The sequence below is a fragment of the Suncus etruscus genome, chromosome 1 (genome assembly GCF_024139225.1).
Source record: "Suncus etruscus isolate mSunEtr1 chromosome 1, mSunEtr1.pri.cur, whole genome shotgun sequence".
NCBI classification, from domain to species: domain Eukaryota; kingdom Metazoa; phylum Chordata; class Mammalia; order Eulipotyphla; family Soricidae; genus Suncus; species Suncus etruscus.
Genome location: NC_064848.1, coordinates 15,172,841 through 15,199,747, shown reverse-complemented (window position 1 = coordinate 15,199,747; position 26,907 = coordinate 15,172,841). Strand labels below are relative to the sequence as shown.

Genomic DNA, 26,907 nt, shown 5'->3' with positions numbered 1-26,907 from the left:
TCATCACCACATTCAGCTTTGGGTTCCTCTCCTTGAAAACTACTTCCTGATCAACTACAAACCAAACATTAGTGACAACATCCATCTTCACTCTGAAGTTCTGGAGTCAAAGCCCTAAATTGTTCTCAAGACACAGAGGATAGTGTCAGCACGACTGGCAGGCTGCATTATTCCCCGAGTTCTGAGCAAGGCAAGAATCTGGGTTTCAAGCACCTTAAGCTCCCGCCCCAACCACAGTCCCTCTTTCGTCAGTTTGAAAAGTTTTGCTTGTGGGTAGGAATGATAGAACAGAGGGGAGGGCATTTGCCTTGCATGTGGTCATCTTGAGTTCATTCCTTGGCATCCTATATAGTCCTCGGAGCATCACCCCAGAGCATCACCAGTATTCCTGAGTGCAGAGCCAGGAGTAACCAAGCAGCCCCCCTAACAAAACAAAACAAAAAGAATCAGTTCCTTATGAAGGCAAAGGATATATGGGGGAGAAAAAAAAACTTAAAAGAAAAAGAATTACACGAAACTCATTGTTGCATGAAAACATTGTTGGATGGAAATGGCAGAAGACACAGTGGCCAGTTAAGGTGACACAGGCACAGTGAAACAGAGAACAAGTACGGATCCAATGGCACGGACTCTATGAGGTAGGAAAAAAAAAAAAAAGCATGAGCGATGTTTAAAATATTCGCTATCTCAGTTACACAACAGATTTGTTTTCAGCCGCTTTGGGAAAACTATTCTCAAAAAAAAGTCGGTTGAAGAGCGTTGAAGTACAGGCGCCAGGCGGTGTAGGGAGTAGCCAGGAGTCGTCACTCCCTTGGGAAAACCCCAGCCACCTGCTCCTTGGTGAGTCAGCGCCAGGGCCACCACCGGCCTACAGACTGCACGTCTCCTTGCTGTGGTCCCATGTTGAACGCCTCCTGACACCTCTTTCCCAAAACCCCTTGTATTGGGGGGGGGGCTTTCCCTGTTCCTTGCAATATGCACACCAGCCTGCAAGACACTGGGGGGCCCCGCGGGCATGTCCCCCCTACCCAGCCCTCCAAAATGTGGGGGGCCACCGGGGTGGCTATATGGTTGGTTCCCAAGCTTGAGAAGCCAGCGGGGAATGGGCCAGCCGCATGTCGACACCTGCAAGCGGCCTCGCGGTCGCCTGGGGCCATGTGTCCTCCGGAGGGACAAAGGATGGCCCTAGCCCCGATCAGATGGGGGTGGGTCGTCATGGCAACGGAGGGAGTGGGGGGCTCACACCCGCCTCCCCATCATCCGAGCGGCCGGCCAGTCCAGGCCCCGGCGGGGCCCGCGAGAGGGCGCAGGAGCAAGTGGGGGCCCCCCCGCGCGCACACCCCATCTCCGGCCGCGGCCCGGGACTGACCCTCGGCAGCTCCTGTAGTCACGTGGCGCTGGCAAGGACGGGGGGGCCGGGGCCGGGCCTGGCACCGTGAACCCGAACCTGCTGCTGTCGCCGCGGCGGGCCGGCTACTCGGGCCCCGGCGCTCTGGCCTCATGGACGCGCCCCGCGCCCCCGCGCGCCCCGCCGGAGAGGTTGGTCCCGGGCAGGGCGCGCGGGGGGCCCCCCGGGGCTGTGGCGGTGGCGCTCGGCTTGCGGGGCGCGTGACCGACTGTGCGGAGTTGGGGGGTGCCTTGGACCTGCCTTTGGAAGGGGGGTTTGCGAGCCCGCGCACCTGCGCATAGGCTCGGTGAGCTGTGCGCTCAGTGGGGACCCCAAAAGGGCCCTTCTTGGGGGGGGGAGCGTGAACGTGCACCGATGGACACGCGCGAGTCTCAAAGGGGTGTGTGTGGGCGCCGCGACCCTTGGCCATCTGGGGCGCATCTGGGGCTACCGAGCGAGGCCCCGGGCGCCCAAGCCCTCCTGCGCAGTCCCTGGGTGGTCAGGGACCTAGAATTCCGGAAGGTCGGAGAAGGGCGAAGGGGAGCAGAGGCTCTGGAATGGCTGCCTATAGGCCGCCCTTTGGTTATCAGTATGGAACTCGGTGCCCGTGACCTTATCCCCGAAGGAAGTAATCTCTAAACGCACTCCGCACTTCCACGATATTCATTAAGGCCTCTATAATGGGAAGGGGGGTATCTGCCTGGCTGGCTAGCTCTGGGGGTGGTGGGTCAGGGAAGGAGCTACACACATGCCTTACCATGTTCTCTCTCCTCTCCCGGCAGGTGAGGCCGGCCGCCCCGCAGCCAGAGGTCTGAGATCTGCCATGGGGGTAGGGGTGTCCTTACTGCTGCAGTTTTCTCTGACTTCTGGGAATTATCAGAGTGTGGGCAGAAGCCAGAGCTACAGCCACCAAAGCATCCCCAGGACCGACCCCAAGAGGAGCTGGACACGGCCTTGCCTCTGGCCCTACAGTCTGCAGGGTACCATGGGCCCCTTTGCTGGGTCCCCCAGCCTCAGGCATCTGTGAGAGAAGGTCCCTTCTCAGACCAGGATTTACTGTGCGCTCCTTTGCAACTCTCCAAGGGGGTTGGGGAGTGTCCAGAGCTTCTGCCATCAACCCCCCACACCTCTCCCCACATATACCCTCCTCCTGTTGGATTCTGGGCTCCCTCCCTAGAGCTGAATATGAGGCAGGGATCATGTCTCTTTTTTTCTTTTATCTTAGTGCTATCAACCCAAGAAACCCTACTGTGTGGGTGGAGGGCGGCATTTGGACAGGCCTGGCTAATGTGCTAAGGTACATGCATGCTCCCTAGAAGGGCTGTTTCCCCACTCTTGCTTTTACACTGAGAGAGGTTTAGGGAGGTGGAAGTTTCCCCCCACCTCCAGCCCTGAGAAGTTAGCACCGTCAGAGGAGAGGATGATAGAAACAAGCTATAGATGCTACAGAAAAATTTCCCCTGAGTTCTTTAAACTGTGTTCCAGAAGCAGGAGTGCCATCCAGAAGATGGTCCTGAAGTGGGGGACGAGGGGCTTCCTGTGCCCTCTTGACCAAATACCAGCACCTTTGGGTCTTCTGTCAAAGAAGGAGTTTACTTTCCAAAAACTTGTGTGAAGCTTAGATGTGGCTGCAGGAAGGGAGCAGTAGGGAGGCTGGGATGTGTGTGTGTGTGTAAACGTGTAAATGCCTAACACTGTCAGGAGAGGCGGTGAGCTTTCTGGTGAGCACAAGGCAGAAATGAAACACTGAAGAGAAATACTGGCCCATTTGCTCTATGCCAAGCCAGGTCTGGCCTCCAAAGTAGTCTGAGAAAGGCCAGAAGACACATGGGGGTGAAGGTGGGGGGAGAACCCGAATCTGCTCAGGAGCTCTGAATCAGAGACCTAACTCCAAGTGAAGAGTGAATTCCTGTGACAAGAGTGAAGTGGGGTGGTGGTGGTGGTGGCAGGATTGGGGCATCCCAAGTGACTGTGCTTTTCTGCCCCCAGGAAAAGAACCCATGCTGGAACAACGCTGTAGGGGCCCCTTGGCCATGGGCCAGGTCCAACACCGACTCTCAGGACAGTCGCTGCAGACCCTGGAGCAAAATTCCAGTGGGTTAAGGTTGTTGCAGGGCCCTTCGGTGGCCCCGGGCAGCCAGACCCCAGGCGGGACCCATCGCTGTGCCCACTGTCGAAGGCGTTTCCCTGGTTGGGTGGCTCTGTTGCTACACGCCCGTCACTGCCAGGCCCGGCTACCCTTGCCTTGCCCACAGTGTGGTCGCCGCTTTCGCCACGCCCCCTTCTTGGCACTGCACATCCAGGTTCACGCCACGGCCACCCCAGACCTGGGCTTTACCTGCCACCTCTGCGGGCAGAGCTTCAGGGGCTGGGTAGCCTTGGTCCTGCACCTGCGGGCTCACTCGGCCGCCAAGCGGCCCTTGGCCTGTCCCGAGTGTGACAGCCGCTTCTGGCGCTCAAAGCAACTGCGAGCCCATCTGAGGCGCTGCCACCCACCGCGCGCGCCGGAGGCCCGGCCCTTCATCTGCGGCAATTGTGGACGGAGCTTTGCGCAGTGGGACCAGCTGGTGGCTCACAAGCGCGTCCACGTCGCCGAGGCCCTGGAGGAGTCAGCAGCCAAGGCTCTGGGGCCGCGGCCCCGGGGCCGGCCGGCGGTGACAGCACCCCGGCCTGGCGGTGATGCGGTGGATCGGCCCTTCCAATGCACCTGCTGCGGCAAGCGCTTTCGCCACAAGCCCAACCTGATCGCGCACCGCCGCGTGCACACAGGTGAGCGCCCGCACCAGTGCCCCGAATGCGGGAAGCGCTTCACCAACAAGCCCTATCTGACCTCGCACAGGCGCATCCACACCGGCGAGAAGCCCTACCCGTGCACCGAGTGCGGCCGCCGCTTTCGGCACAAACCCAATCTGCTGTCGCACAGCAAGATTCACAAGCGATCCGAAGGGGCGGTTGCGGGTGCTCCGGGCTCTGGGAGCCCCCAGCTGCCCGCTGCTGCCGTGGTTGCTGCGGGGGGCTCTCTCGAGTTCCTAGCTGGAGAGCCCAGCCCGGAGGCGCTACTGCTGCCCGCCCTGGACCCGGTTCGGGCACCCCAGTACCAGCAGGCCGCGCCCCCGCCGCCTCTGTACAGCTGCGAGCATTGTGGCCGCGCGTTCCGGCTGGAGCGTTTTCTGCAAGCGCACCAGCGGCAGCACAGTGGCGAGCGGCCCTTCCCGTGCCCCGAGTGTGGCAAGACCTTTGGCAAGAAGACGCACCTGGTGGCACACTCGCGCGTGCACTCGGGGGAGCGACCCTTCGCTTGCGACCAGTGTGGCCGCCGGTTCTCGCAGGGCAGCCACCTGGCCGCGCACCGGCGCGACCACGCTCCCGAGCGGCCCTTCGTGTGCCCGGACTGCGGCAAGGCTTTTCGCCACAAGCCCTACCTGGCCGCGCACCGGCGCATCCACACGGGCGAGAAGCCCTACGTGTGCCCCGACTGTGGCAAAGCCTTTAGCCAGAAGTCCAACCTGGTGTCCCATCGGCGCATCCACACGGGCGAGCGGCCCTACGCCTGCCCCGACTGTGACCGCAGCTTCAGCCAGAAATCCAACCTCATCACCCACCGCAAGAGCCACATTCGGGATGGCGCCTTCTGCTGTGCCATCTGCGGTCAGACCTTCGACGACGAGGAGAAGCTCTTGGCGCACCAGAGGAAGCACGATGTTTGAGCACTCAGGGGCGTTGGCACCGAGTGGGCTGTCGCTGTCGCTTTGGGGACCCGGTGACTGGTGTCGCCCAAGGATGACTAGCTAGCTCGGGAGAGGCAGGGAAGGGAGCTGGGCCCAGGTGGGGGCACCCCGTTGTCCAATCTCCAGCTTTTTGCTGAGAGATTCGGTCTGAAAAGTAGCATTAGCAGCTCTGTGTAAGCCCTTTAGAGCCATCCCGCAGAGGAATGGCTGGGTCCTGGCCCTCTGGTGAAAACGCCTTAACGTCTGTCCTAGGAGTCCCCTCTGTAGTATGTGCTGCAGTGCTTAGTGACCCACTGTGCCAGGGTGGCCCATGGGATCCGCCCAGGAGAGCCTCTTGGCCTTGCTGGCAGCACCTTGGGCCTTCTTCAACACTGCGAGGCCAAGTTGAGCTCCTCTGACTTGTGCCACCAAATCCCTTCCTAGACCAGGAGACTATGCGACTCCAGTTAGTGGCTCCCCATGGCCTCCCCAGAGGCCTTTCCCCCATTGGTCAGACTTGCTTTAGCTGCCCCACCCCAAGAGTAACCATTGGCTATTAGTGGCCACACCTCCTACACTCTTCCTAGAACTCAGCACCTTGTAGGAAGGACTGTGAGTGGGCAGGAACGGGCAGGGGTTGGGCAGGCAAGGGATTAAGTTTCCTTCTCAGCATTTCCCAGTCTGCTTGAGCATCGGGTGACAGGGAGGCCCCACCTGCTTTGAGCGGTTGTAGGGTAATTCTGTTGTAGGGTAATTCTAATTGTTAGAAAAATCTTCCTCGTAATGAATGAAATCTGCTGTCCTCTAATTTCTACTTGTTGGGCCTTGTTCTGTTCTTTAGAACGAAACTGCCACCACTTACCCTCCTTTTTGAACTAGAGAATAAAGATTCGGTTTTAGAATTGGAGGCTGAGAAGTGTTCTTTCTTCTGGGGAGTGTGGGGGTTTGGGTTTGGTTTTGTTTTTTGGGGGGCCACACCCAATGATGCTCAGGGGTTAGTCCTGAATCTGTGCTCAGGAATTACTCCTGTCTGACTTGAGTGACCATATGAGGGATTGACTCAGGTTGGCTGTGTGCCCTATCAGTTGTTCAAGTATAGGGTTGGACAGGGTCTAGTAGTGTATCCCCTACTATCAAGAGGAGGAATGCTTGGTAACAGGCTGTGTCCCTACTTGAGCTCTTCTATGCCCTGCCTCTACCTCTCATCATTTGCATGGATGCTAGGGACATCCAGGAATAGGGCTTCATCATTTAGTGGGATCAGGTCAGACTATTGAGCAGTGCTAATAGTCAAAGGACTCATCTGACTCTCCTGCCAGGCTAGCCCTTCTGGCTTGCTTACTCAGGTTCCCCACAGCTTCCTGTTCATGCTCCCTGCACTGGTTGTTCATATCAATCATAGTATCTATTTTTGACAGCTTTCAGTCATTTCCCTGCCTGCCTTAGTAATTTCTTTTTTTTTTTTTGTGGGGGGGGAGGTTGTACATTTGATGGTGTTCAGAGTTTACTTCAGTCTCTGTGCTCAGGCATCACTCCTGGAAGGGTTGTGGGATCCAGAGAATCACCATATGGGTTGATTATGTGCAAGGCAAGGGCCCTATTCCCTGTACTATCCTCTAGTTCCTAGTTTTAGTAATTTCTTCATAGGTTCTTGGGAATAGGCAGTGCATAATAATCATCTCACTTTATTCATGTGACTTGCAAATGTAAAAGGTCACTGAAAAGATCTCAGATAATCCTGGTGTTTGGTAGGTACTTAACCTATGTGCAGAAGAAAACACTTGTTCTAAGTGTTTTTTATCTGAGTTTTAGACCTAGCCTGGCTCGATCACTTTAACCACCACCACCAAATCATCATCACCTCCACCACCATCATGGCCACTGAAATACTGCCTCCAGCACACACCCTTCCACTACCATCATCATAGCCTCCACTACAACCCCATTATTGTGTGTCTATTGGGTGAATGGAATGCACTGTTCCTTGCTAAAAACCATTTTAAATGCTTAGGGAGACTTGATGTTGTGATGGAAACACAAAGTTCAGACCAATCTTTTGTAAGAGACTGAAGTCGAGTATGGATTGTGTACATGAATCAGGCACTGAATAGAGACGTAGGTAGGGCTTGAAGAATAGGATGAAAGTAATAGCTTCAAAGTTTTCTGTTGATTTATGAGTCTTGGGGGAGTCATTTAAAAAGCTGTGTATTGATGGTACATTGTTTTTCAAAGCCTGTGTGTAGCATTGTCTCAAGAAAGCTTCACATCTTTTTAAGGAGTGCAGAGATTCAAGGAAAGGGGACTAATGTCAGCTTTCTTTTTCTTTTGGGGGGCAGAAAAGTAAGCAGATATCTGGAAATGCTGTGTCGGGAGCCAGCGACAGGTAGTTGGCAATCTCACTTTGTATTGGGGAGTTGAATTAAAGGACAAGGGTGAGGAAATGAAGCTCAGCACTTAGAAAGGAAATGGTCTGGTCCTTTGTGGGGGTCTTCTGTTGATCACTGCTTTTGGGTGGAAAAGTTCAGGGAAAACATTGGAAGACCTTTTGGACAGGGGTCTCAAACTCATGGTCCGTGGGCCGTTTGCGGCCCTCCATACAACATTTTGTGGCCCTGCCCTAGAGGAATCTTTTTTTGTTTTGTTTTGTTTTAGTTTGGGTCACATCCCCCAATGTTCAAGGCTTACTACTGACCTTGCACTCAAGGATCACCCCGACTTTGCCTCCTGCGGCCCCCAGGTAAATTGAGTTTGAGACCCCTGCTTTTGGAGGTGGGGAAAGGGGATGATGAGCAGGAACACAGTGAACTTGCCCATGATTCCTTCCTAGACCCAGTTTGCGGGGGGCTTGAGTACTATTCTGTCAGTTGGAGTGAAGAGCTTTACAGGCTGAAGTTTCAGGGCTTTTCACAGAAGGTTCCCCGAGGGAACGAAGGGTTTATTAGTTTTTTTTAATTACGTTTTTTAGAGTGCAGAAATGCTTTATTTCTGATGACAGTCCCCCTTTATACCATGGAGAATTTCAGGACATCCTTCCAGAAATTGCCTTTGCAAACAGATAATATGATCTTCCTCCTCACCTCAGCCTGCTCTTTTTGTTTTATTTAATAGAAATAGGATCCCAGATATGCTTTCTTTCTCTCACCCACACTGGCCCTTGGTCATGAAATGTGTGGCAGAATCATTTCTTCACTGTGGGAGGAGGAAAAGGGAGCAGAGTGGAGATGGCTTTGTAGTTCAATGGCAGATCTGGAACCAGGAAGCTAGAATATCTTGTCATATGTTGAGTCTCACTGGGTGCTCGAAAATGAAAATGAATGAGATTCTCTACTGAGTGACCTTGCAATGCTTGTTCCTGGTGTAGATATCATAATGGTTTTTTTTTTTTTTTTTTTGGCAAGGGTGGGGGAGAAATGCCAGTGGTGTCAGGCCACTAGGGTCATACCCTGTAGTGCTGAAGGGGCCCGGTGATGCTGGGGATCAAACTTGGGGCCTTGTGCATGCAAGACACTTTACTTTTGAACCATCTCTCTAGTTACTGTTGTAGGGTTTTACACTTTGCAAATACTTCTCTGGATTCTATAAAACCCCAGTGATATATGTAACCAGCCAACTAAATGACTAAATAAACCAACCCATGACTAAATATCTTAAATAGAAACTGCCCAGGGAAATCTTGGTCGCCAGCCTCTACAATTAGGAAGTTAAATAGCAGCGGGGCCTATGGAAAAAGTTCAGCAGGTTTGTAAATAAACTTTGTAGGCGGCATCTTCTGCTTCCCTCAGCCTCAGGTCTCAAAGGCAGTGTCTGAGAGGCTCTGAGAGAATCCTCCCAAAGTAGTCGATGACTACTTTGAGAATAAACTGTGAGGGATGTCAAGGAGAGGGGTATTCCTTCCAATTCCGGATGGGTAGATGAGAAAATTCTCTTTCCAAAAGTTCTGGAGAACAACACCTGGATGGATTTGGCAGATCATTTCACTTTAGTGAACTCTACCTAAGATGTTGGACCACCAGGCAACTGTTTCCTCAACAGGAAAGAATGAGGGTTGGAGCAGGTGATAAAGTGAAGCAGCTGGGGCGCGCTTGCTTGCCTTGCACCCTGGTTCGATTATGTGCAGAGAGGGCAGGGCGGGCAGGTGGCAGGTGTCCCTTTCCCAAGTACCCACTGGGAACCTTAGAGAAGCAAGGGTGGAGGGCAGTTTCTGAACCGTGTAGAGAAGCTAAATCCTCTTTACTTGAGCATCTGAGATGCTAAAGCGCCCAATGTCTAATGCACAGGCGAGTGTGAGCGTCAGAGCATCAGCAAGGCATCAGCCAAGGCCTGGCTGGTTTCCAGGGGTCGCTAAGAGGCTAGGCCGCACGCTCCTCCTCTCCACCGACCCCGGCCCCCCTCGGAGGGCCCCCAGGGAGGCGAGGTCAGCCCGCCCACCCCGGCGATTGGCTCAGGAGAACAAAGGGGCCGCCCCGTGAGCTTCGCCTATAGGTCCGGGCAGGTCATCTGAGGGGGACAGCCAATCAGACAGCGGAGAGGCCCCAGGGACGGCCAGGCGCTCCATCCAATCAGAACCTCAGTCCCGCCCCTCCTGCCCCGGGACTGGCGGGGCCCGGGAGCCCTGTGCCCAAGTCGCCCCGGGGTGCAGTTCCCGTATAACCTTAGCCTCAAAGTCAAGGTATTTATTCCCGTCCCCTCCCTCCGAATCTGGGCGGGGAGGGGCCGAGCGGGGCATGGACCGTGCAGTGGGGCCAACGCCCGCCCCAGTCCTCCCGGGCTGCATCCACCCAGCCTCTGGCGCTGGGCGGCCTGGGGGGCTTCGGTGTACCCTGAGCCCCCTGCCTGGCTGCCAGCTCCATCTATGGCCCCATAGGGGAGGAGCCGGGATGGAGACTTGGATGGTGCTGGGAGAGTGGGGATGGGAGGAACTGGGAGGTGAGCTGGGAGTGCATTGCCCCGTGAGGACACGCTGCTGCTGTCTGTACCCCCACCCCCGTGTTCGGGATGTTCTGGGGCTTGTGTTAGTCTCCCCGAAACACTTGAGATTCTGGAAGGCAATAACCCCAGTGCTCGCCCCAGTGCCAGAGAGTAGGTGCTTAATAAAAGATGCAATGAGTGAGGTTAAGGATGGGGGGCGGAAGCAATGAAAGGGGAGACCACACGTTGGAAGGTGTGTGCAGATAGTAGGTGCTTAATAAAAGAGTAAATGAATTGGGTTAAGGATGGGGAGCCCACAAGTTGGAAAGTGTGTGGTGTGTGTGTGTGTGTGTGTGTGTGTGTGTGTGTGTCCAGGCTCCACCCTTACATATATATATATGTGTGTGTGTGTGTGTGTGTGTGTGTGTGTGTGTGTGTGTGTGTGTATATATATATATATATAGTGGGTATAGTGGGAAGGGTTTCTGTGTTCATCTGTGAGAGGAAGAGAATACAGGGGGTTTGATTCAATTCATTCCTAAAGTTCTGTGATTCTCTGCTTCCAATCTCTTAGGGATTGGAATAAATCTTTTTAACTTTATTGATCGTTTGATTGGTTTTTGGATCACACCCAGCGAGACGCTCAGGGGTTACTCCTGAGAAATCGCCCCTGGCAGGCTGGGGGACCATATGGGATGCCTGGAATTGAACCGGGTCCCTTCCAAGGTCAGCCACATGCAAGGCAAACGCTCTACCGCTGTGCTATCTCTCTTGGCCCCGGGTTTAAATCTTTCTTAAAATGTTTACAAGTGGTTGGCTACAGCCTGTGGGTTCTGGGAGAGAGAAATATTGTAGCTTAAGATGTTTACAGTCTTGCTGAGACAAATTATTATAGGGTATAGATGGCACAGGTTAGTGATCAGACGGACCCCTGATGGAGTCTAGGGTACTAATAAAGGCCTTCTGGTCAAAGCAACTCCTGATTCTGTTTAGAGTATCTCAGGACTGGTCCCTGGAGTATGGAAGTGGGAGGAGGCAAGGTCAGAAACTGCATCTGGGTGGTGCAGGGGCCCTGCTCAAACACACGAGCAAAGGTTGGGCTTTAAACCATCTTGCTAAGAGATATTTTTAGCTCAACATGAAAGTTGTTAGGGACCCACTGAAGTATTTCATGCAAAGTAGTTAACATGTTCGACTTGTAAATTTAGGAAGATTAGAGCTCTGGATAGATTGTTGGAACATTGGGTATGGGGAGAGTGATGCTCAGGGCTTACTCCTGGCTCTTGTTTAGGGATCACTTTTGGTAGGCTTGGGGGACTATATGGGAATACTGAGAATCAAACCAGGGTTAGGCACATTTAAGGGAAATACTTTACATGCTGATCTGTTGCTACTATTGATCCAGATTAGTAGAACTTTTGAGAACTTCCCCATTCCTCCACCAAAAATACTCCTCAGGGACTGGGATGTCTAGGGCAAAGTACTGAGTGTGAAGAAAAAGGCCTGAGTGGTAGATTTGTCCCCCTAGGGTTAAGTTAAGCCAAGGTTTCTGAGGGTAGGGGTATCTACTGGGAGGAAACCCCTAGTCTGGATGTCACCCCTGGGCATTATCTTCCTCATACCCTTGCTAAGCTCCAGGGACATAGCTGGGCTGTTTGTCAGCTGAACTGTGGATTCTTCCACAGTTTCCAAGGTAAGGCCAGTGGAGATCTCCAGCCCTGGCAGGCTCCTGTGTCCTAGACATGGGTGGTGAAATGCAAATGTTCCTTCTCCAAAGGGAGATGGACCTGAAAGAGCTTGGGGAGGGTGCCAGCATAAGGGACATGCATGCTTGTGAGGGGCCAGTGTGAGAGATCAGAACAGAGCTTCAGTGAGCAAGTGATTGATCTGAGAGAGGCTCCCTACCAGGTCCCCTGAAATTCAGCAGCAGTGACCCCTGAAAGACCAGCCTGGCACCTTGTAAACAGTTTCCTGAGTGGCACTGACCACTTTGCTGGGAAAAAACACTGTCTTGTTGTATGAAAGAAAATTGCTTTCCTGGGGTCATATGGCTGATCAGAAGCAAATCCAGACCCAGTGTCCTAGGCCTGGTCTTTCTGTGGGATACTGGTTTGGCCCTCTCTTGCTAATCCCCTCCTGTGTCCCTAGTCTTAGGACTGCACTGTTGGGGAGATTTGCAAGTTGTTTAGAGGGTATAGGGAGCCTGGTGCTGGGCTATAGGGGTGATGCTCCTGGGCTCCTGGGCCTGCATGTGCTAGTAATAGGCTGGAGCCCAGGTTGGTGCCCCTTGTCGTTGCTTTGTGAAGTGCCCATTGATACCTGGTCTGCACGTCCTTCTGGGTCACACACTCAGGAGACTGAGTGGGGGGAATGGGGCCTTGGCTCAGGGCTTGGGAACTGTTATACCTCAGCTCCTGGTGGGCCAGTATGTGGCCAGTGTCTGTGCCCTTGCAGTGGAGCATGAAGGTGGGGCAGTTCTGGCTTTCCTGCCATTGGTGGGCTGAGAGAGAGTGGATGAGGACTTGGGAGTCCCAGGACTGTGTGGAGAGGGTGAGGGCTAGAAGGATCTTGGGTTTAGCAAAGGATAGGGTGCATGGATGTGCCCTGCCTGCCTCTGCCCTGGGCCTTGTTCCTTGCCCTACTTGTGCCTTTCTCCATGCCTGAGTCTCTTTAATACCAAATCTCTTTGTTACCTGCCACTGCTTCCCCCAACCCCCATCCTTGCCACAGTCTGTGTGGTCTGTCTACCCACGGGGCTCACATCAACTGTGTCCTGGCCCAACTTGTGGCGGAGAATGGGACAGTGCCCTGAGTCTGAGCCCTGCAGGCCCCAACTTCTGCTTTCCATAGACCCAGCTGGGGACAGGGCACCTCAGGGCTTGACTTGGGGCTCTGTGGGGATGTCTAGGGTATTTCTCACTCATGGAAGCACATTGCCAGTGAGGCTTTGGAGAGAGAAGATCCTTAGGGGTTGGGGTCTTGGGGTGGGGGGGAATAGGAAATTGGAATAGGAAACTCCTTGTCTCTGAGCCAACTCTCTCCTTTGTTCTCATCTCTCCTGTCAGAACTGGGAGCTGTGGGGCGAATGCTGTGGGAGGTGCCCCTGCCATGGACAGCGGCCTGGTTGGCGCCAATACAGGTAAGAGAGGATAGAGAGATGAAGCTAACCTGCTAGTTCCTCCAGGTCTCAGATGGGAGTCTAAGCCTGAGCCTCTGCCTTGTTCTGAGCTGTGGCTGCAGAATTTCAGTGTGAGGACCAGACTCTGAAAGGCAGGTAAAAGAAGGGAACTGAGAATAAGACCAGGGACACTAAAATAGATGACAAAGCCCTGCTGATGACTTGCCAGCCTGGTCACAAGGCAGCCACAAGGCCAGTGCCTGCCTTCAGAACCTCCCCCTGACTGAATGTTTCATATCCCCCTGACTCCAGAACCTCAACTTGCATTGGAGAATCATTCCAGATCCAACAGAAGGGGATGAAGTGCCCCAGTTTTAGTAGTGCAGAAGTCACTGTTTTTGGACTGCTTGGAACCTGTGATCTGGGAGATAGTCACTCACTGCCCAGTCTAGCTCACTGCCCACCCCTGTGTCCTGGCAGCCTTTTTAGAACATGGCTCTGGTGCAGCTGATGCTGCTGTAATCAGTGAAGCTCCTGTCAAGGATTCCCAGTGGAAGGAGAAAGGCCACTTTATCTTAATGAGATTCACTGTGGAATCCCAGTGAGATGTGAGAAGAGGAATTTTCTTCCTGAAGCAGCTTCTGGAGGAGCCCTGGGGCCCAGCCCTGGGGCCTGACCTGTGTTTGATTCCCAGCATCCCATATGGTCCCCTGAGCACCCCCCCCCCCCAGGAGTAATTCCTGATTATCTCGAGGTATGTCCCAAAATGTAATAAGAAAGGGATGATTGCGATGTTTTAGGTCAGTTCATTTTCTGCCCCCACCCTGCCCCAGTGGGAGAATTCCATTGATACAGCATCTGGGAGGAGGACAGTCTGCCTTCCTTTTTCTTCCCCTTTCAGCCTCCTTACACCCCCATGCCCTATTCTCCTTTGAACCTCATGTCCAAGAGCTGAGAGCGACTGTTCCTTTGCCTTTGCAGGAGCTGGGCCTACGATGAAGATCAAGCAGGAGAAGGTGGAATGGCCGGTGCCCATGCCAGTGCCTCTGGCCGAGAGGGATAAGGAGAATATTTTCCAACAGCATCGGGGCCTCCTGCCCTGCCAAAACCTGAGCAAGCCACGGACTCTGGGAGGGCAGGAGGAACCCGGGGAGTCCAGATGGACCCCTCCAGCTGAGCAGGCTGGGGCGCCGGCCGGGCGGGCAGCCCTCCCGGCTGGCGAGGGCCACTTCGCGTGCCTGGACTGCGGGAAGCGCTTCAGCTGGTGGTCGTCGCTGAAAATCCACCAGCGCACGCACACGGGGGAGAAGCCTTACCGATGTGCCAAGTGCGGCAAGAGTTTCAGCCAGAAGCCCAACCTGGCACGCCACCAGCGCCACCACACCGGCGAGCGGCCCTTCTGCTGCCCAGAATGTGCGCGGCGCTTCAGTCAAAAGCAGCACCTGCTTAAGCACCAGAAGACCCACGCGCGGCCTGCCACTCATGCCTGCCCGGAGTGCCAGCGCTGCTTCCGTCACCAGGTGGGATTGCGAGTACACCTGCGTGCACATGCCCGTGACCGTGCCGGCTTGCAGCAGCTCCTGCGTTGCCGCTCGCGCCCTGCGCCTCCACGGGGCCGTGCAGACTGGGCCTGGCTGGGACTCTGCCAGGGCTGGTGGCGGCCGCCCGGAGCCCACCCTACCGCTGCCAGTGCTTCTGCCACTGGTGGTGCCGCAGGACTGGGCGAGCAGCGCCAGTTCATCTGCAACGAGTGTGGCAAGAGCTTCTCGTGGTGGTCGTCGCTGAACATCCACCAACGCATTCACACCGGCGAGAGGCCCTACCCGTGCCCAGAGTGTGGTCGCCGCTTTAGCCAGAAGCCCAACCTCACCCGGCACCTGCGCAACCATACGGGCGAGCGGCCGCACCCCTGCACGTACTGTGGGCGCAGCTTCCGCCAGAAGCAGCATCTGCTCAAGCACCAACGCACACACCTGCCCGGTGCCCAAGCCGCACATTGCACCAGCTGCGGCCAGAGCTGCCCCAGCCGCGCGGCGCTACGGGCCCACCTGCGCGCCCATGCTGCCGCCGCAGAGCTCTCCGGGTCTGGGCCTGCTAATCTGGACTCTGAGCCCACTCTGACACCCACTGCCATCCCTGCGGGTCAATCCCCACAGCACAGTCCCGTGCGTGCCCGGGGCCCCACGGATATGCTATGGGGCCGGGCACCGGCTGGCTTAGGTGAACCGCGCCAGTTCATCTGCAACGAGTGTGGTAAGAGCTTCTCCTGGTGGTCGGCGCTCACCATCCATCAGCGCATTCACACGGGCGAGCGGCCCTACCCATGCCCCGAGTGTGGCCGCCGCTTCAGCCAGAAACCCAACCTTACCAGGCACCAGCGCAACCACACCGGCGAGCGGCCCTACCTATGTGCTGCCTGCGGCCGCGGCTTCAGCCAGAAGCAGCATCTGCTCAAGCATCAGCGTGTGCACCGGGGGGCACTCGCTCCCACGCCCAGCACCAAGGACGAAGAGGCGCTTTAATGCTCCTGGATCCCCGCAGACTGGGGTGGGGTGGAGAGATATTTGTGGGTACACGTGGGGAACTGGCCATAGTCATAGACCTGGGTCCCCAGTAAGGCTCCAGCAAAAGGTGTTTTCCTCAAGGTCCCTCAGGACCAGAGAACAGAATTTTCCCCACTGGGAATAGCACAAGGGCTTAGGAGTCCCCTGAGAGGTGGGCTGGGCCACGGGCCTACACCCAATCTGCCTTGCATCCAATCCTACATGTGTCCCGGACCTGTGGCATCCTCAACTGGGATCCCAGGCTGGGACACGTTAGGGGGCTATTGAAAGCACCTCTGGCCTGTCCAGTCATACCCAGTGGAAGAATCCCATGATTCAGTGGTGCTATGGATGGAGGAAAGCGGGGCCCAGGAGCACTTCCTGGCTATGGCAGTCTCTGAGCATAGATAGACTCTAGGAAGGAAGGAATGTTCCTTGGGCTCACTGCCAGGACATGCCTCGGTGGGGACCTGTGATGTAGAGGGTCTGTGTTAGGGGTTGGGGTCCCTGCCATGGGGTGCTGTCATAGACTGATAACAGTGGTTGGGTTCCTGTCCTGAGGGTATTATGGAGACAATGAAGGACTGACTCTTGTCATCTCCTTGTCCTTTTTTTCTGTTTGTTTTTGTTTTGGGGCCACACCTGGTGCCGCACAGGGGTGCCCGGGGAATCATAGGATGCCGAGATCAAACCAGAATTGGCTGTATGGTGTCTCTCTGAGCTCCGTGAGTGCTGAGACCAAGCAGGAAAGGCCCCACTGGGTGGTATTCTTGCTAGAACTCTGCTGGTCATTCTTTCCTCTCTAAAACATTTTGGTCTCTTCTCACTTCTTCCTCTTCAGATCCTGTTACTCTCAAAGCCACTCCCAGGGACCTTCCACAGTGAAGTATCCTGGTAATGACTGAGGGCCCAGACCTTATCAGGGGTCTCAAACTCAATTTACCTGGGGGCCGCAGGAGGCAAAGTCAGGGTGATCCTTGAGTGCAAAGTCAGTAGTAAGCCTTGAACATTGGGGGTTGTGACCCAAACAACTTAAACAAAACAAAACAAAAAGAAGATTCCTCTAGGGCAGGGCCACAAAATGTTGAACGGAGGGCCACAAATGGCCCACAGGCCGCGAGTTTGATACCCTTGCTTAGGTAGTGTGATCCCACAGAAGAGAGGAACTACAAAGAGAGGGATGGGGTGGGGTGCTTCAGCTGGATCATGAGGTAGGAAGGAAATGGCGGCCGTAGTATGACTTTGTGTACCTTGACTGCAGAACTTGAGAGGCACTTTCTTCTCTAACCCAGACTCTGCACTCCCCGCTTAAGGTTTTGTACAATCCTCTTCATCTGACAGGAGCTAGGACAGTTGTAATATTTTCCAAAACTGGAGACAGTCGATCTGGCTTACCTGGTAGCCCAGTACCATTCAGGTTGTGTGTGTGTGTGTGAGGTGGGGGAGAGGCAAAACCTTTCAATGCTCAGGTTACTCCTATAGCTCTGCACTCAGGAATTACTCCTGGCTGTGGTTGTCAGGGGACCATTGGGATGTAAGGTATCTAAACCTGGTTGACAGCATGCAAGGCAAGAGCCCTACCCATTGTCCCATCTCTCCAACCTCTCATAGAAGACTCTTGAGAAGCTCATGGAAATTTATTCTAACATTTTTCAGTTTGTACCAACAACTCTGGACTGGTTTTCTGGTTTCCTCACAGGTCATCTGATGCACCTGTCTGGAACATTTGACCTGGACATCAGATCCAGAGGAACAGGGTGTAGACAGTGTTCACCAGGTCAGGTTGCAAATTGGCAGCAGGTCCTGGTCTGCCCTTAGCCTAAGACTGCTGCACCCTATACTCCCACCTCCCCCAGGTTTCTCCAGTGAGGGCCTGGCATGGACAACTTTGCTTTAATTTCCATTAATTTTATTGTGAATCTGGCGATGCTTGGACACTCCTCACTTGTGCTTGGGCTCACTCCTGCTAATGGTTAAGGAACCACATGAAATTTGGGATATAACCAGGTTCAGTAGCATGCAAAGCAAGTGCCTTAACTTGGCCCTAATTTTTATTGTTTGTTTTGGCTTTTGGACCACACTTAATGGTGCTCATTACATGGATGCATATACATATGTTCAGGGATTATTCCTGGTAGTACTCAGAGAAAATACCATATGTTGTGCTGAGGATTCGAACCAGGGTCAGCTCTGTGCCAGGTAAACATCTTTCTGCCTTTCCTAGGACACCCCTTTATTATCTTTCTGACCCCTCCTGTTTATTTTACAAATCATAAAACTAGACCAGAGATTGTTTAGGGAGAGGCATGCCATAAAAATTCAAGGGAGCAGAAGTTCCCAGCCTGAGGTGCTCTGAGCTGGGGACAGAAAGCTCTCAGAACACTTGTCCATGACAAGGTGCAGGCCAGTGTTAGAGGGGACACATAGGTCCAGTGAACTGGGTGGGATCAGCTGTCTCATTCCTATAACTTTGTTAAAAGCAGATTGGCAGGTAAGGAAAATGACCTACTTTGTCCTCAGAAAATGTTTGTGGCAGACAGCATATGTATGAATCATTTGCCAGCATATGAATGAGTCAGTTGCCAAGGTGGCTAGCGTGAGGGTGCTCCTTGCCCCAGCCCTGCTTCTGGGGGACAATGGTACTCAAAGGCTTCATGGAGATGCACAGAGAGAGTGTGTGATGCTTCTGAGAATCCTTTTTCTTTCTCAGTGATTTGGTATTGGCAAAGCAATATCCTTGACTATGTGACCACAATGCTTTTACTTGAGTCAGGCGGTACAGCGGTAGGGCGCTTGCCTTGCATATGACTGCTAGGATTCAAGCTTGACCATCCTATTTGATCTCACTAGCCCCGTCAAAAGTGATTCCCTGAGCTCAGAGCCAAGATTAAGTCCTGAGCTCAGCCTAGTGTGTACCTGAAATAAACAAAACCAAACAAAATAATACTCTTTTTTTTTTTTGGTTTTTGGGTCACACTCAGCAGTGCTCAGGGGTTACTCCTGGCTTTCTGCTCAGAAATTGCTCCTGGCAGCCTCAGGGGACCATATGGGATGCCGGGAATCAAACCACTGTCCTCCTGCATGCAAGGCAAATGTCCTACCTCCATGCTATCTCTCCAGCCCCCAAATAATACTCTTACAGGAGACAGCAGGGAGGACAGAAATGGTCCCAAAAGGAGGTTCTTGGATTGAATAGACTCTCCTGGGGCCTAGATATGGAACTGGCTCAAAGGTTGGAGCACAGGCTTTGCGCTGCAAAGATTCAAATTCAAACTTGGATCACAGAGTTCCCAGAACACCCTTGGGAGTGAGCCTGAGCAGGTATAGACCTAAAACCAAAAAGAAGAAAAGAGACCATCTGCATTTCACCAATCTCGAGGGAGTGAGGCCCAGCCAAACTTCCAATGTCCCACAGGATCCACTGGTTCTGAAATGGGTTAGAGGCTAGAACTTCATGAAATGTAATTTGATTATCATTAGACTTGAGTTGCTGGTCATGGCTATTAGATTGGTGCAGAGTTAAAACTACTATTTTTTTCCTATTGACAAGAAATTAGAAATGTCTCTGCATAGCCTCCCCCAATTTGGAGAGTTTTTGTGGCGGTACTGGGCAGAATCAGGTAATTCTGGGGTGAAGCTCTGGTCTTGCCACTGCAGTAGTGGGGCCGTATATGTGATGTGCACAAATGCATACAGCAAATACTCAGTGCTCGTTCTGTTACCAGCACTTGACAAACTCCCCATGTGACTATTTTACACAGCCTTTGCAAAAGGGGAAGTTGTTTTAAGGAAAGAGAAAAGTGGTTTCTGCACCTATTCCCCCACTGGAATTATAAGCACACCCCATACAGGTTGTGAAACATTTCCAGACCAGCCTAGAAAGGAGAATACCATGAGAAAGTGGGCCACATGAACCTTTGATCTCTGGTGCCTATAAAAGCTATATTTCCCTGACATACTAAGTGTCTGATAGCATTAATTTTAAGAGATGTACATGCCTTAATTAAAACTATTGCTAATAGATGTTAACCATCACTGAGCCTTCAGCGACTGTAATCCTTTTGCAATAATATGGGGTGAACTTGTAACCACCCCCTGAACTAACCCTGCTGAAGAGCCTGGCTGAGGGGCCCAGAGAGATAGCAGCGAGGGCACTTGCCTTGCATGTAGCCGACCCAAGCTCCATCAGTATCACGTATGTTCCCTGAATTACCACCAGGAGTTGACCGCCCTCAAATAAAAAGCCTGGTAGCATCTGGGATTTGAACATGAAGTAAAGAGAATTTTAGAGCACATCAGATCTTGCCACCTTAGCCTCATATCTCCAGGGCCCTCCAGTGTCCACTCAGCTCTCCTAGCTATAGTTGGGCCAATGGTGTTGCCAGCTGGGGGCTGTCATTTGGCACTCTCAAACTCACATGGTTTCATTCATTCATTTAGCAATGACTGTGAGATGGAGGCAAGGGAGAGCAATGTAGAGAAGGCAGCCCACCCTCCCAGTGAGATGCCAGTATTGGTGGGGTGTTAGGGAGCACCATTGCAGGCAGTGGGAGGAGCAGGAGGATGACTGGAAATGCAGCCCAAGGGAAGGCTGAGGCCTTATCAGTATATTCCAGGGTCAGTGGTTTCAGCTATCCAAGGAAGTATTTACTCCGGCATCCAGGGCATCCCCAGGGTATGATGTAGGATCCTGGGCAGAGCTTGGATAAGGTGAACACATGGGGCACCACGGATAGGCTATTTTCTGGGGTGTTTGGTATCAGGTGAGCAGCTCCAGGCCTGGGACAGGGGAGGGAAGGAGCACAGCTGTAAGTGACTGAAGTGGTACCACATACAGAAGTGCATTTTGTTGGAGCTTTTAGGTACAAGGCCCCAGGGAAGGGAGACCAGGCCATGGTGATGATGTGTGTGTTTGCACGCGCATACATGTGTGTGACTGAGTGTTCCAATGGATGTGTCTGAGCATTTGTATGTTTCTCTGTGCTTATTTTTATATGTCTGTGTGTGTTTCAGTGTGTCTCTGAGCATCTTTTCCTGTGTATATTTGTCTATTTCTGTGTGTGTATGACTGTATCTCTGATTGTGTTTCAGTGTTATCTGTTTCTCTCTGAGCATCTCTATGTTTCTCTGTCTATGTATATTTGTGTTTCCTTCTGTGTGGCTATGCATCTGTGTGTGCACAAAAAGCCGAGAAGCTAGGTGACTCAGCAGAAATCCTGCCAAGGCAGAGAACAGGGGTGCTCAGGCCTCCACTATTTGAGCCCTGAGATGGAGGATTAATAAAGAGCTCTAAACCCCCCCCCCCCCACACACACACTCTATGTTCTATTTTGGTGCAGCTTACCTAGATACTGCTGCTAAAAATGTGGGTGACTCCTCAGTGAGATGATTGATCTCTGGCCAGACTCTGGTCAAAAGCCCTGGTCACCTTCCAAGTGTCCCCATTTCTTTGCAAGAGAGGGGAAGCAGTTGGCTCTGGCAGGTGACAGTGTATGGAGTGCTGGGGGCATGGCACCTGGAAGGGGTGTGGGGCTCAGTGAAGGGCAAGGTGTCTGTGTCATTCCATGCGTCGCCATCTTGGCTTCTTCTGATTTGCCCTCCCCACAACCTCTTTGGCTTGTTGAACAAAAAGTTCCATCTACCTGGGAAGCACCCTAGGAACGTAAGGATGAGGATCTGAGAGGGGCTGAAGTGACCCCAGGAGATTTTCCCAGGACAGAGGGCTCCACAGAAGGATTGGGAATCGCAGGTAGGCTGTCTCAGGGTTGGGGTGAAATAAGGGAGCCCCCCTGGACCTCACCAGCATTTTTCAGTTTCCTGTTCTGCAGGGATGCAGCGGCTCCTGGGAAGCTGGGTGGGGGTTCCGTGTGCCAGAGCTTCCCATTAGGGTGAGGTCTCCCAACAGCCAGCAAGCCCCTGGGGGCCGTGACATGCCTCTTGCAGCTAAAAAGATCCCCAGGAAAAGGCTGGGGGAGCCTCCAGTACTTTCTAAAAAGTAATTGTAGAAGTTTCTATATCTCCAAAAGTGAACTCAAAGGAGGAGTCTCTCAGCTGGGACAAATTCCAAGGGCGAAGCGGGATCATGACCCCAGCTTCTGGGTGTGGGTCCAGCAGGGAGCTGGGGGGGTCAATGAGCTGGATTTTGGTTCTGGGCTCAGGCCATTGAAGCTGGGGGCTGGAAGAAGCCCTTCACTGCCCACTTTCTATTCTGTTCCCATCTATAACACGGGCTAATCATGTTGTCCAGCCTGAGGGCGCGGAGTTATTGGGAGGCGTTTCACCCCATAATAGTGGGAAAGAACTCTATAAATACCGAAATAATGTGGAGATGAGCGCTATAATTAAACCAGGGCTGAAAGCGAATCCAGCGCCGTGCACACCCACAGCTTTCCCTGGTTGTTAGAAGTGGCTCTTTTACAGGGTGGCTTGGGCTACATCGAAATAAGTTTAGCTCTAAATTGGGGAGGGGGGGTGTCGCTCTAGTGTTCAGATTGCACCCAGTCTGAAGGCGTCGGTAGTGGGTGGGTGATCCTGCTGGGAACCTACTTGACCTCCCCCACCTTCCACCCACATTGCCCCTGCTTGCAAAGACTTGACCCCTCCAGCGCCCCACTTTCACCCCATCCCGCACTTTTTAGGGGGTCGTTTGTGAACCTGTTTGGTGAGATCCTGCCTCAGGGGTGCAGTGGAAACGTGCAGAAGAGGGCCCGGAGAGATAGCACAGCGGTGTTCGCCTTGCAAGCAGCCGATCCAGGACCCAAGGTGGTTGGTTCAAATCCCGGTGTCCCATATGGTCCCCGTGCCTGCCAGGAGCTATTTCTGAGCAGACAGCCAGGAGTAACCCCTGTGCATCGCCGGGTGTGGCCCAAAAACCAAAAGAAAAAAAAAAAAAAAAGAAAAAAAGAAAACGTGCAGAAGAGGCTCAAACTGCTCAGGGGGAGTCGGGGAACCTTTGCACGGGGAATGAATGGTTGTAATCTGGGGGGACCAGGGGAGCTAGGCTGATGGATGGATCTGGGCCCATTTTCCTTTCCCGACCCCCCCGAGCTTGGCTTTCCAGCCGCCCTCTCTGCACGCCAGCCGGATTGCAGGAGAATTAGACCTCCCAGCCTCACGGGGCTGCTGCAGTGCGTGTATATGCAGCGAAGTTGGCGACTGCGGCGCTGCGGAGGAGACGGAGGCGGCTCCGCGTTGAGTCCAGGCTGGGCCTAGGCTGGGGCCGCAGCGGGCCTTTACCGTAATTATCGAGCCGGCCCCGGCGGGGCCAGTCACTACGGGCGCTACCGTATTTGCCGATAGCCGCGCAAGTGGCTGCAGAGATTGGGGGAGCGCCGCGACTCAATTGCGTATTTTTACAGCCTGGCGTGGTCTCCCCGGGGGTCACATTCCTTTCCGAGGGGGTATCCTCGGCAGGCCTAGGTATTTTCCTAAGGAGGTGGGGTGGCCATTGCAGTTTACCATATTTCTCCAGGGTCTTCCGAGCTTCTGGAATTGGGGGAGCTGTTGGTGGGGGCCGGGTAGGTGGGGCTGGCTCTTTGGACGCATGCAGTTGTCTGGGACGGAGCGGCTGTACAGGGGTGCAGGGGCGCAAGAGGCCTCTGCGGTACCGTCTTGGCATGGGGTAGCACAGTCCCTAGACTCGGAAAGAATCTCTCTGTTGGAGGTCTCGGAGGAAAGAAAGGGAGCAGCCAGGGCTGTGAGTAGGGGGGTGAAATGAAGGAAAGTGGGGGAGAGAGAAGGACGCCGTGGACCTTCTGGGTGGGGCGAGACTGTGCTCGGCGGGTGAAGCTGCAAAAAATGAGGAGGATGTGTTTTGGCAAATGTCAGTGCAGATTCGGAAAGGTGGCCCGTGGGGACCTTCTGTGTGAGTGGGACTTATCCTCTCTCCAGTATTGAGAGTGTGAGTGGAGGTTGGAGGGAGGTGTCTGACTTCACTCCTGCATGTGGCATTCATCCAGGCTGGGGAGCAGCCAGCCTTGAGCTTGGGGGACAACTAGTTGGTGGCCCCGGGGGGTGGGGTGGGGAATGGGTTACAGGGCAGCTCAGTGCTCAGGAGCAGAGACTTTTTTTTTTTTTTTTTTTTTGGTTTTTGGGCCATACCCGGCAGTGCTCAGGGGTTACTTCTGTCTGCCTGCTCAGAAATAGCTCCTGGCAGGCACGGGGGACCATATGGGACACCGGGATTCCAGCCAACCACCTTTGGTCCTGAATCGGCTGCTTGCAAAGCAAACGCCGCTGTGCTATCTCTCCGGGCCCAGGAGCAGAGACTTTTGGGTGGGTGACCCTTCAGGGACTGGGAGACTCTGAGGTGGTGGGGTGTTGTTGGTGATGTGTGTGTGTGTGTGTGTGTGTGTGTGTGTGTGTGTGTGTGTGGTCTGAGGCTAGGTTATGTGTTGAACAGCTGGTACCCAAAGAAGAGTCTTTAGCACTCTGACTAGTCCTGGACAAGTGTGATGACTTTCTACAGCTTCAGTTTCCTCATCTGTGAAGTGGGAGTTCAGAGCTCATAGTCCTTATCCCAGGGCTGTCTGAAGACTACAGAGCTATTTATTTAAGAAATCCAGTGCTCCGAGGGAAAGCTCCTCTGTAGATCACTAGTTTCTTACTTGGTGGGCCCTGGGATCACTAAGAGATCGAAAGCTGAGGAGCTGCTCATTCTGGTTGGGGGCTGATACACCCTCCCCAGACACAACTCATTTTGATCAATAAAGAAAATGGCCTTTAATGTTTAATAGAGTCTACTTTCAAGATGATAGGGTTTGGTTTGCTTTCTTTCAAGTTTTGCAAAAGCATCTTTTATGGTGACCCTGCTCTTCTCCCCTCTCCCTGCTGCACCTCCCTCAGCCTGTCCTTGAGCATCTGGTGAAAGAGAGAAATTTCCCACTGCAAAATAACTTAGACCAAGTCCTAGGTGCCCCTGAAGTTGACTCTCAGGCATTTAGTTCGGGCTGTGTGCATCGGAGTGCATGTGTGTACGGGAGGCCAAGGGCTTGGTATTGGTGACCAAAGAGAGGGCAGCATTGTCCCTAAGGGGATGACTTGACCCACTTGCCGTGCTGTGAGTCAGGGGCACAGAATTAGGACAGATAGATGGCTAGGGGGTAGGAAAGTGAAGCGCTGATAGAATCGTGGAAGGCTTCTAGGAAGAGATGGCACTTGAGATGATCCTGAAGGAGAGGCAGGGCTGAAGTGGAGGAGAAAGAGGTATCACATAGGGGCCAGTGCTGGGACTGGTTGAGTGATCTGCAGATCCCATCCTCTCCTTACCCCCTCTCTCCACCTTCTCTCTGCTTCTGCCTCTCCAGAGACTGGTGATTGTAGCTGGCCGTGCCGATGACTGAGCTGGTGTCCTCCGGGGGCGGGTCCCCTGCAGGGGACGGGGAGGAGGGCCTGGGGGACGAACTGGGCCTGGTCATCCACCACCCGGCGGAGGAGCAGCCCTACCGCTGCCCACTGTGCAGCCAGACCTTCTCGCAGCAGCCCAGCCTCGTGCGTCACCAGAAGGCGCACGCGGGGACAGGCCGCGCGGCTGCCTTCGTGTGCCCAGAGTGTGGCAAGGCCTTCAACGTGAAGCACAACCTGGAGGTGCACCAGCGCACACACACGGGCGAGCGGCCCTTCCCCTGCCCTGAGTGCGGCCGCTGCTTCAGCCTCAAGCAGAACCTGCTCACGCACCAGCGCATCCACAGCGGGGAGAAGCCGCACCAGTGCGCGCAGTGCGGGCGCTGCTTCCGAGAGGCCCGCTTTCTGCTCAACCACCAGCGCACGCACGCGCGCATGCCCGCACCCCATCCCCGGCGCCCGGGCGTCTTCGGGGAGCAGCGCCCCTACTTCTGCGCCCGCTGTGGCAAGAGCTTCGCGCGTGAGGGCTACCTCAAGACCCACCAGCGCAGCCACGGCCATGCGCCCGACGGCCAAGCGGCCCATCTAGGCCGCGTGCTCTGATGTGTCCTGGCTGCCTCCTGGCCTGCAGCTGTGTGTCCTGGCCCCAGTGGATTCCTTTCTCGAGAGGATCCCCGAGATCTGGATGACTGCCTTGGCATCTTGAAGAAGTGGGCTGCCTCCTCTCTTCCCGTCCCGGGACCCTCCTGCTGCCCATAGGCTGTTCAGGGGCCCCCATAATTAGAGCAGGTGAGAGCTGGGTTCTTAGTGTGTCCAGCATCTTCATTCCCAGAGGATCAGAGTGAAGCACCTGGAACTTCCCACCCCCGCCTCCATACCTTGCACCCTTATCCCCCAGACACACCCTTGGTGCCCCAAATTCTTCTAATTCCAGCATTTCCTTTTTAAAATTTGAATTACTTTTTGGCACCGTGAAATGACAGTTATTCATGATTGGGTTTCAGGCATATGTTTCTACACTGATCCATCCACCAGTGGCCCTCCCACCCCCACTCACTTATCCATTTGCCACTCATCAGTCTGCTTCTATGAGAGGCACTTTTGTTGTGATTTTTGGGCCACACCCGGTGACGTTCTGGGGTTTACTCCTGGCTATACGCTCAGAAATCACTCCTCGCTTGGGGGACCATATGGGATGCCTGGGATCAAACCAAGGTCCGTCCTGGATCAGCCGTGTTCAAGGCAAACGCCCTACCGCTGCGCTATCACTCCGGCTCCCACTTTTGTTTTATTTATTTTGTTTGTTGGTTGGTCGGTTGGTTTTTGGGTCACACCCGGCAGTTCTTAGGAGTTACTCCTGGCTCTATACTCAGAAATCCCCCCTGGCATGTCCCCTGTGCTGGGATTCGAACCACCGTCCTTCTACATGAAAGGCCTTACCTCCATGCTATCACTCCGGCTTTTGTTTTCTTTAGTACATTTCTGCATTGTGATTTACAGTCCTGTTGCTGAGAGGCTATCATACATGACACTATCACTTTCAGCACCTCCTACTGGTGAATGCTCCCCTCCACCATAGTCACTGCCCCCCTCGGGGTCCTGTTGCCCAGTCCCCTCAAGTGGCATGTTTCCTGTGAAAACAAGCTCTCCCATTCTTTATTTCCATTGCCTTTGGGCATTAGTTATTCTATTTCTTTATATTCCTCATTTGAGAGAGATTATTTTGTGTCAGTCTCTCTTCCTCTGTCTAATTTCACTCAGCATAATACTGTCCAGGTCCATCCAAATTGCATGATATCTAAATTGCATGACATTATCTTTTTATGGCTGAGTCATATTCTACCATGCATATGTAGCAGAGTTCTCTATTCAGTCATCTATTCTTAGGCACTTGTGGCCAGG

General features: G+C 53.7%; 3 protein-coding genes across 5 annotated transcripts; all 3 read left to right on the top strand.

Annotated features, from left to right (window-relative positions):
- Positions 1-1,411: 1,411 nt before the first annotated feature.
- Positions 1,412-5,996, top strand: REPIN1 (replication initiator 1). Of its 3 annotated transcripts, XM_049769415.1 has the most exons (3): positions 1,412-1,539; positions 2,170-2,367; positions 3,377-5,996. In XM_049769415.1, the coding sequence occupies exons 2-3, from the start codon at positions 2,211-2,213 to the stop codon at positions 5,092-5,094; spliced, it is 1,875 nt and encodes a 624-aa protein (XP_049625372.1). In that variant the 5' UTR covers positions 1,412-1,539; positions 2,170-2,210; the 3' UTR covers positions 5,095-5,996. The 3 variants fall into 3 exon arrangements, with proteins under 3 accessions (XP_049625372.1, XP_049625374.1, XP_049625373.1); XM_049769417.1 differs by lacking the exon at positions 2,170-2,367 and having other exon boundaries at positions 1,418-1,539; XM_049769416.1 differs by lacking the exon at positions 1,412-1,539 and having other exon boundaries at positions 2,231-2,445.
- A 3,713-nt stretch (positions 5,997-9,709) lies between these two features.
- Positions 9,710-15,800, top strand: ZNF775 (zinc finger protein 775). The gene is made up of 3 exons (XM_049769421.1): positions 9,710-9,763; positions 13,068-13,141; positions 14,102-15,800. The coding sequence occupies exons 2-3, from the start codon at positions 13,111-13,113 to the stop codon at positions 15,640-15,642; spliced, it is 1,572 nt and encodes a 523-aa protein (XP_049625378.1). The 5' UTR covers positions 9,710-9,763; positions 13,068-13,110; the 3' UTR covers positions 15,643-15,800.
- Positions 15,801-24,974: 9,174 nt separating this feature from the next.
- On the top strand, positions 24,975-25,675 carry LOC126003218 (zinc finger protein with KRAB and SCAN domains 1). Its single transcript, XM_049769428.1, has one exon. It carries the CDS (start codon positions 24,997-24,999, stop codon positions 25,606-25,608), a length of 612 nt encoding a protein of 203 aa, XP_049625385.1. The 5' UTR covers positions 24,975-24,996; the 3' UTR covers positions 25,609-25,675.
- Positions 25,676-26,907: the final 1,232 nt, after the last annotated feature.

Excerpts from the sequence above, each read along its gene's own strand:
- ZNF775 (XM_049769421.1), top strand. The coding sequence starts at position 13,111 with ATGGACAGCGGCCTGGTTGGCGCCAATACAG. Across the intron at positions 13,142-14,101 it reads CCTGGTTGGCGCCAATACAG|GAGCTGGGCCTACGATGAAG; the intron begins GTAAGAGAGGAT and ends TTGCCTTTGCAG.
- REPIN1 (XM_049769415.1), top strand. The coding sequence starts at position 2,211 with ATGGGGGTAGGGGTGTCCTTACTGCTGCAGTTTTCTCTGACTTCTGGG. Across the intron at positions 2,368-3,376 it reads CTGGCCCTACAGTCTGCAGG|GAAAAGAACCCATGCTGGAA; the intron begins GTACCATGGGCC and ends TTCTGCCCCCAG.
- LOC126003218 (XM_049769428.1), top strand. The coding sequence starts at position 24,997 with ATGACTGAGCTGGTGTCCTCCGGGGGCGGGTCCCCTGCAGGGGACGGG.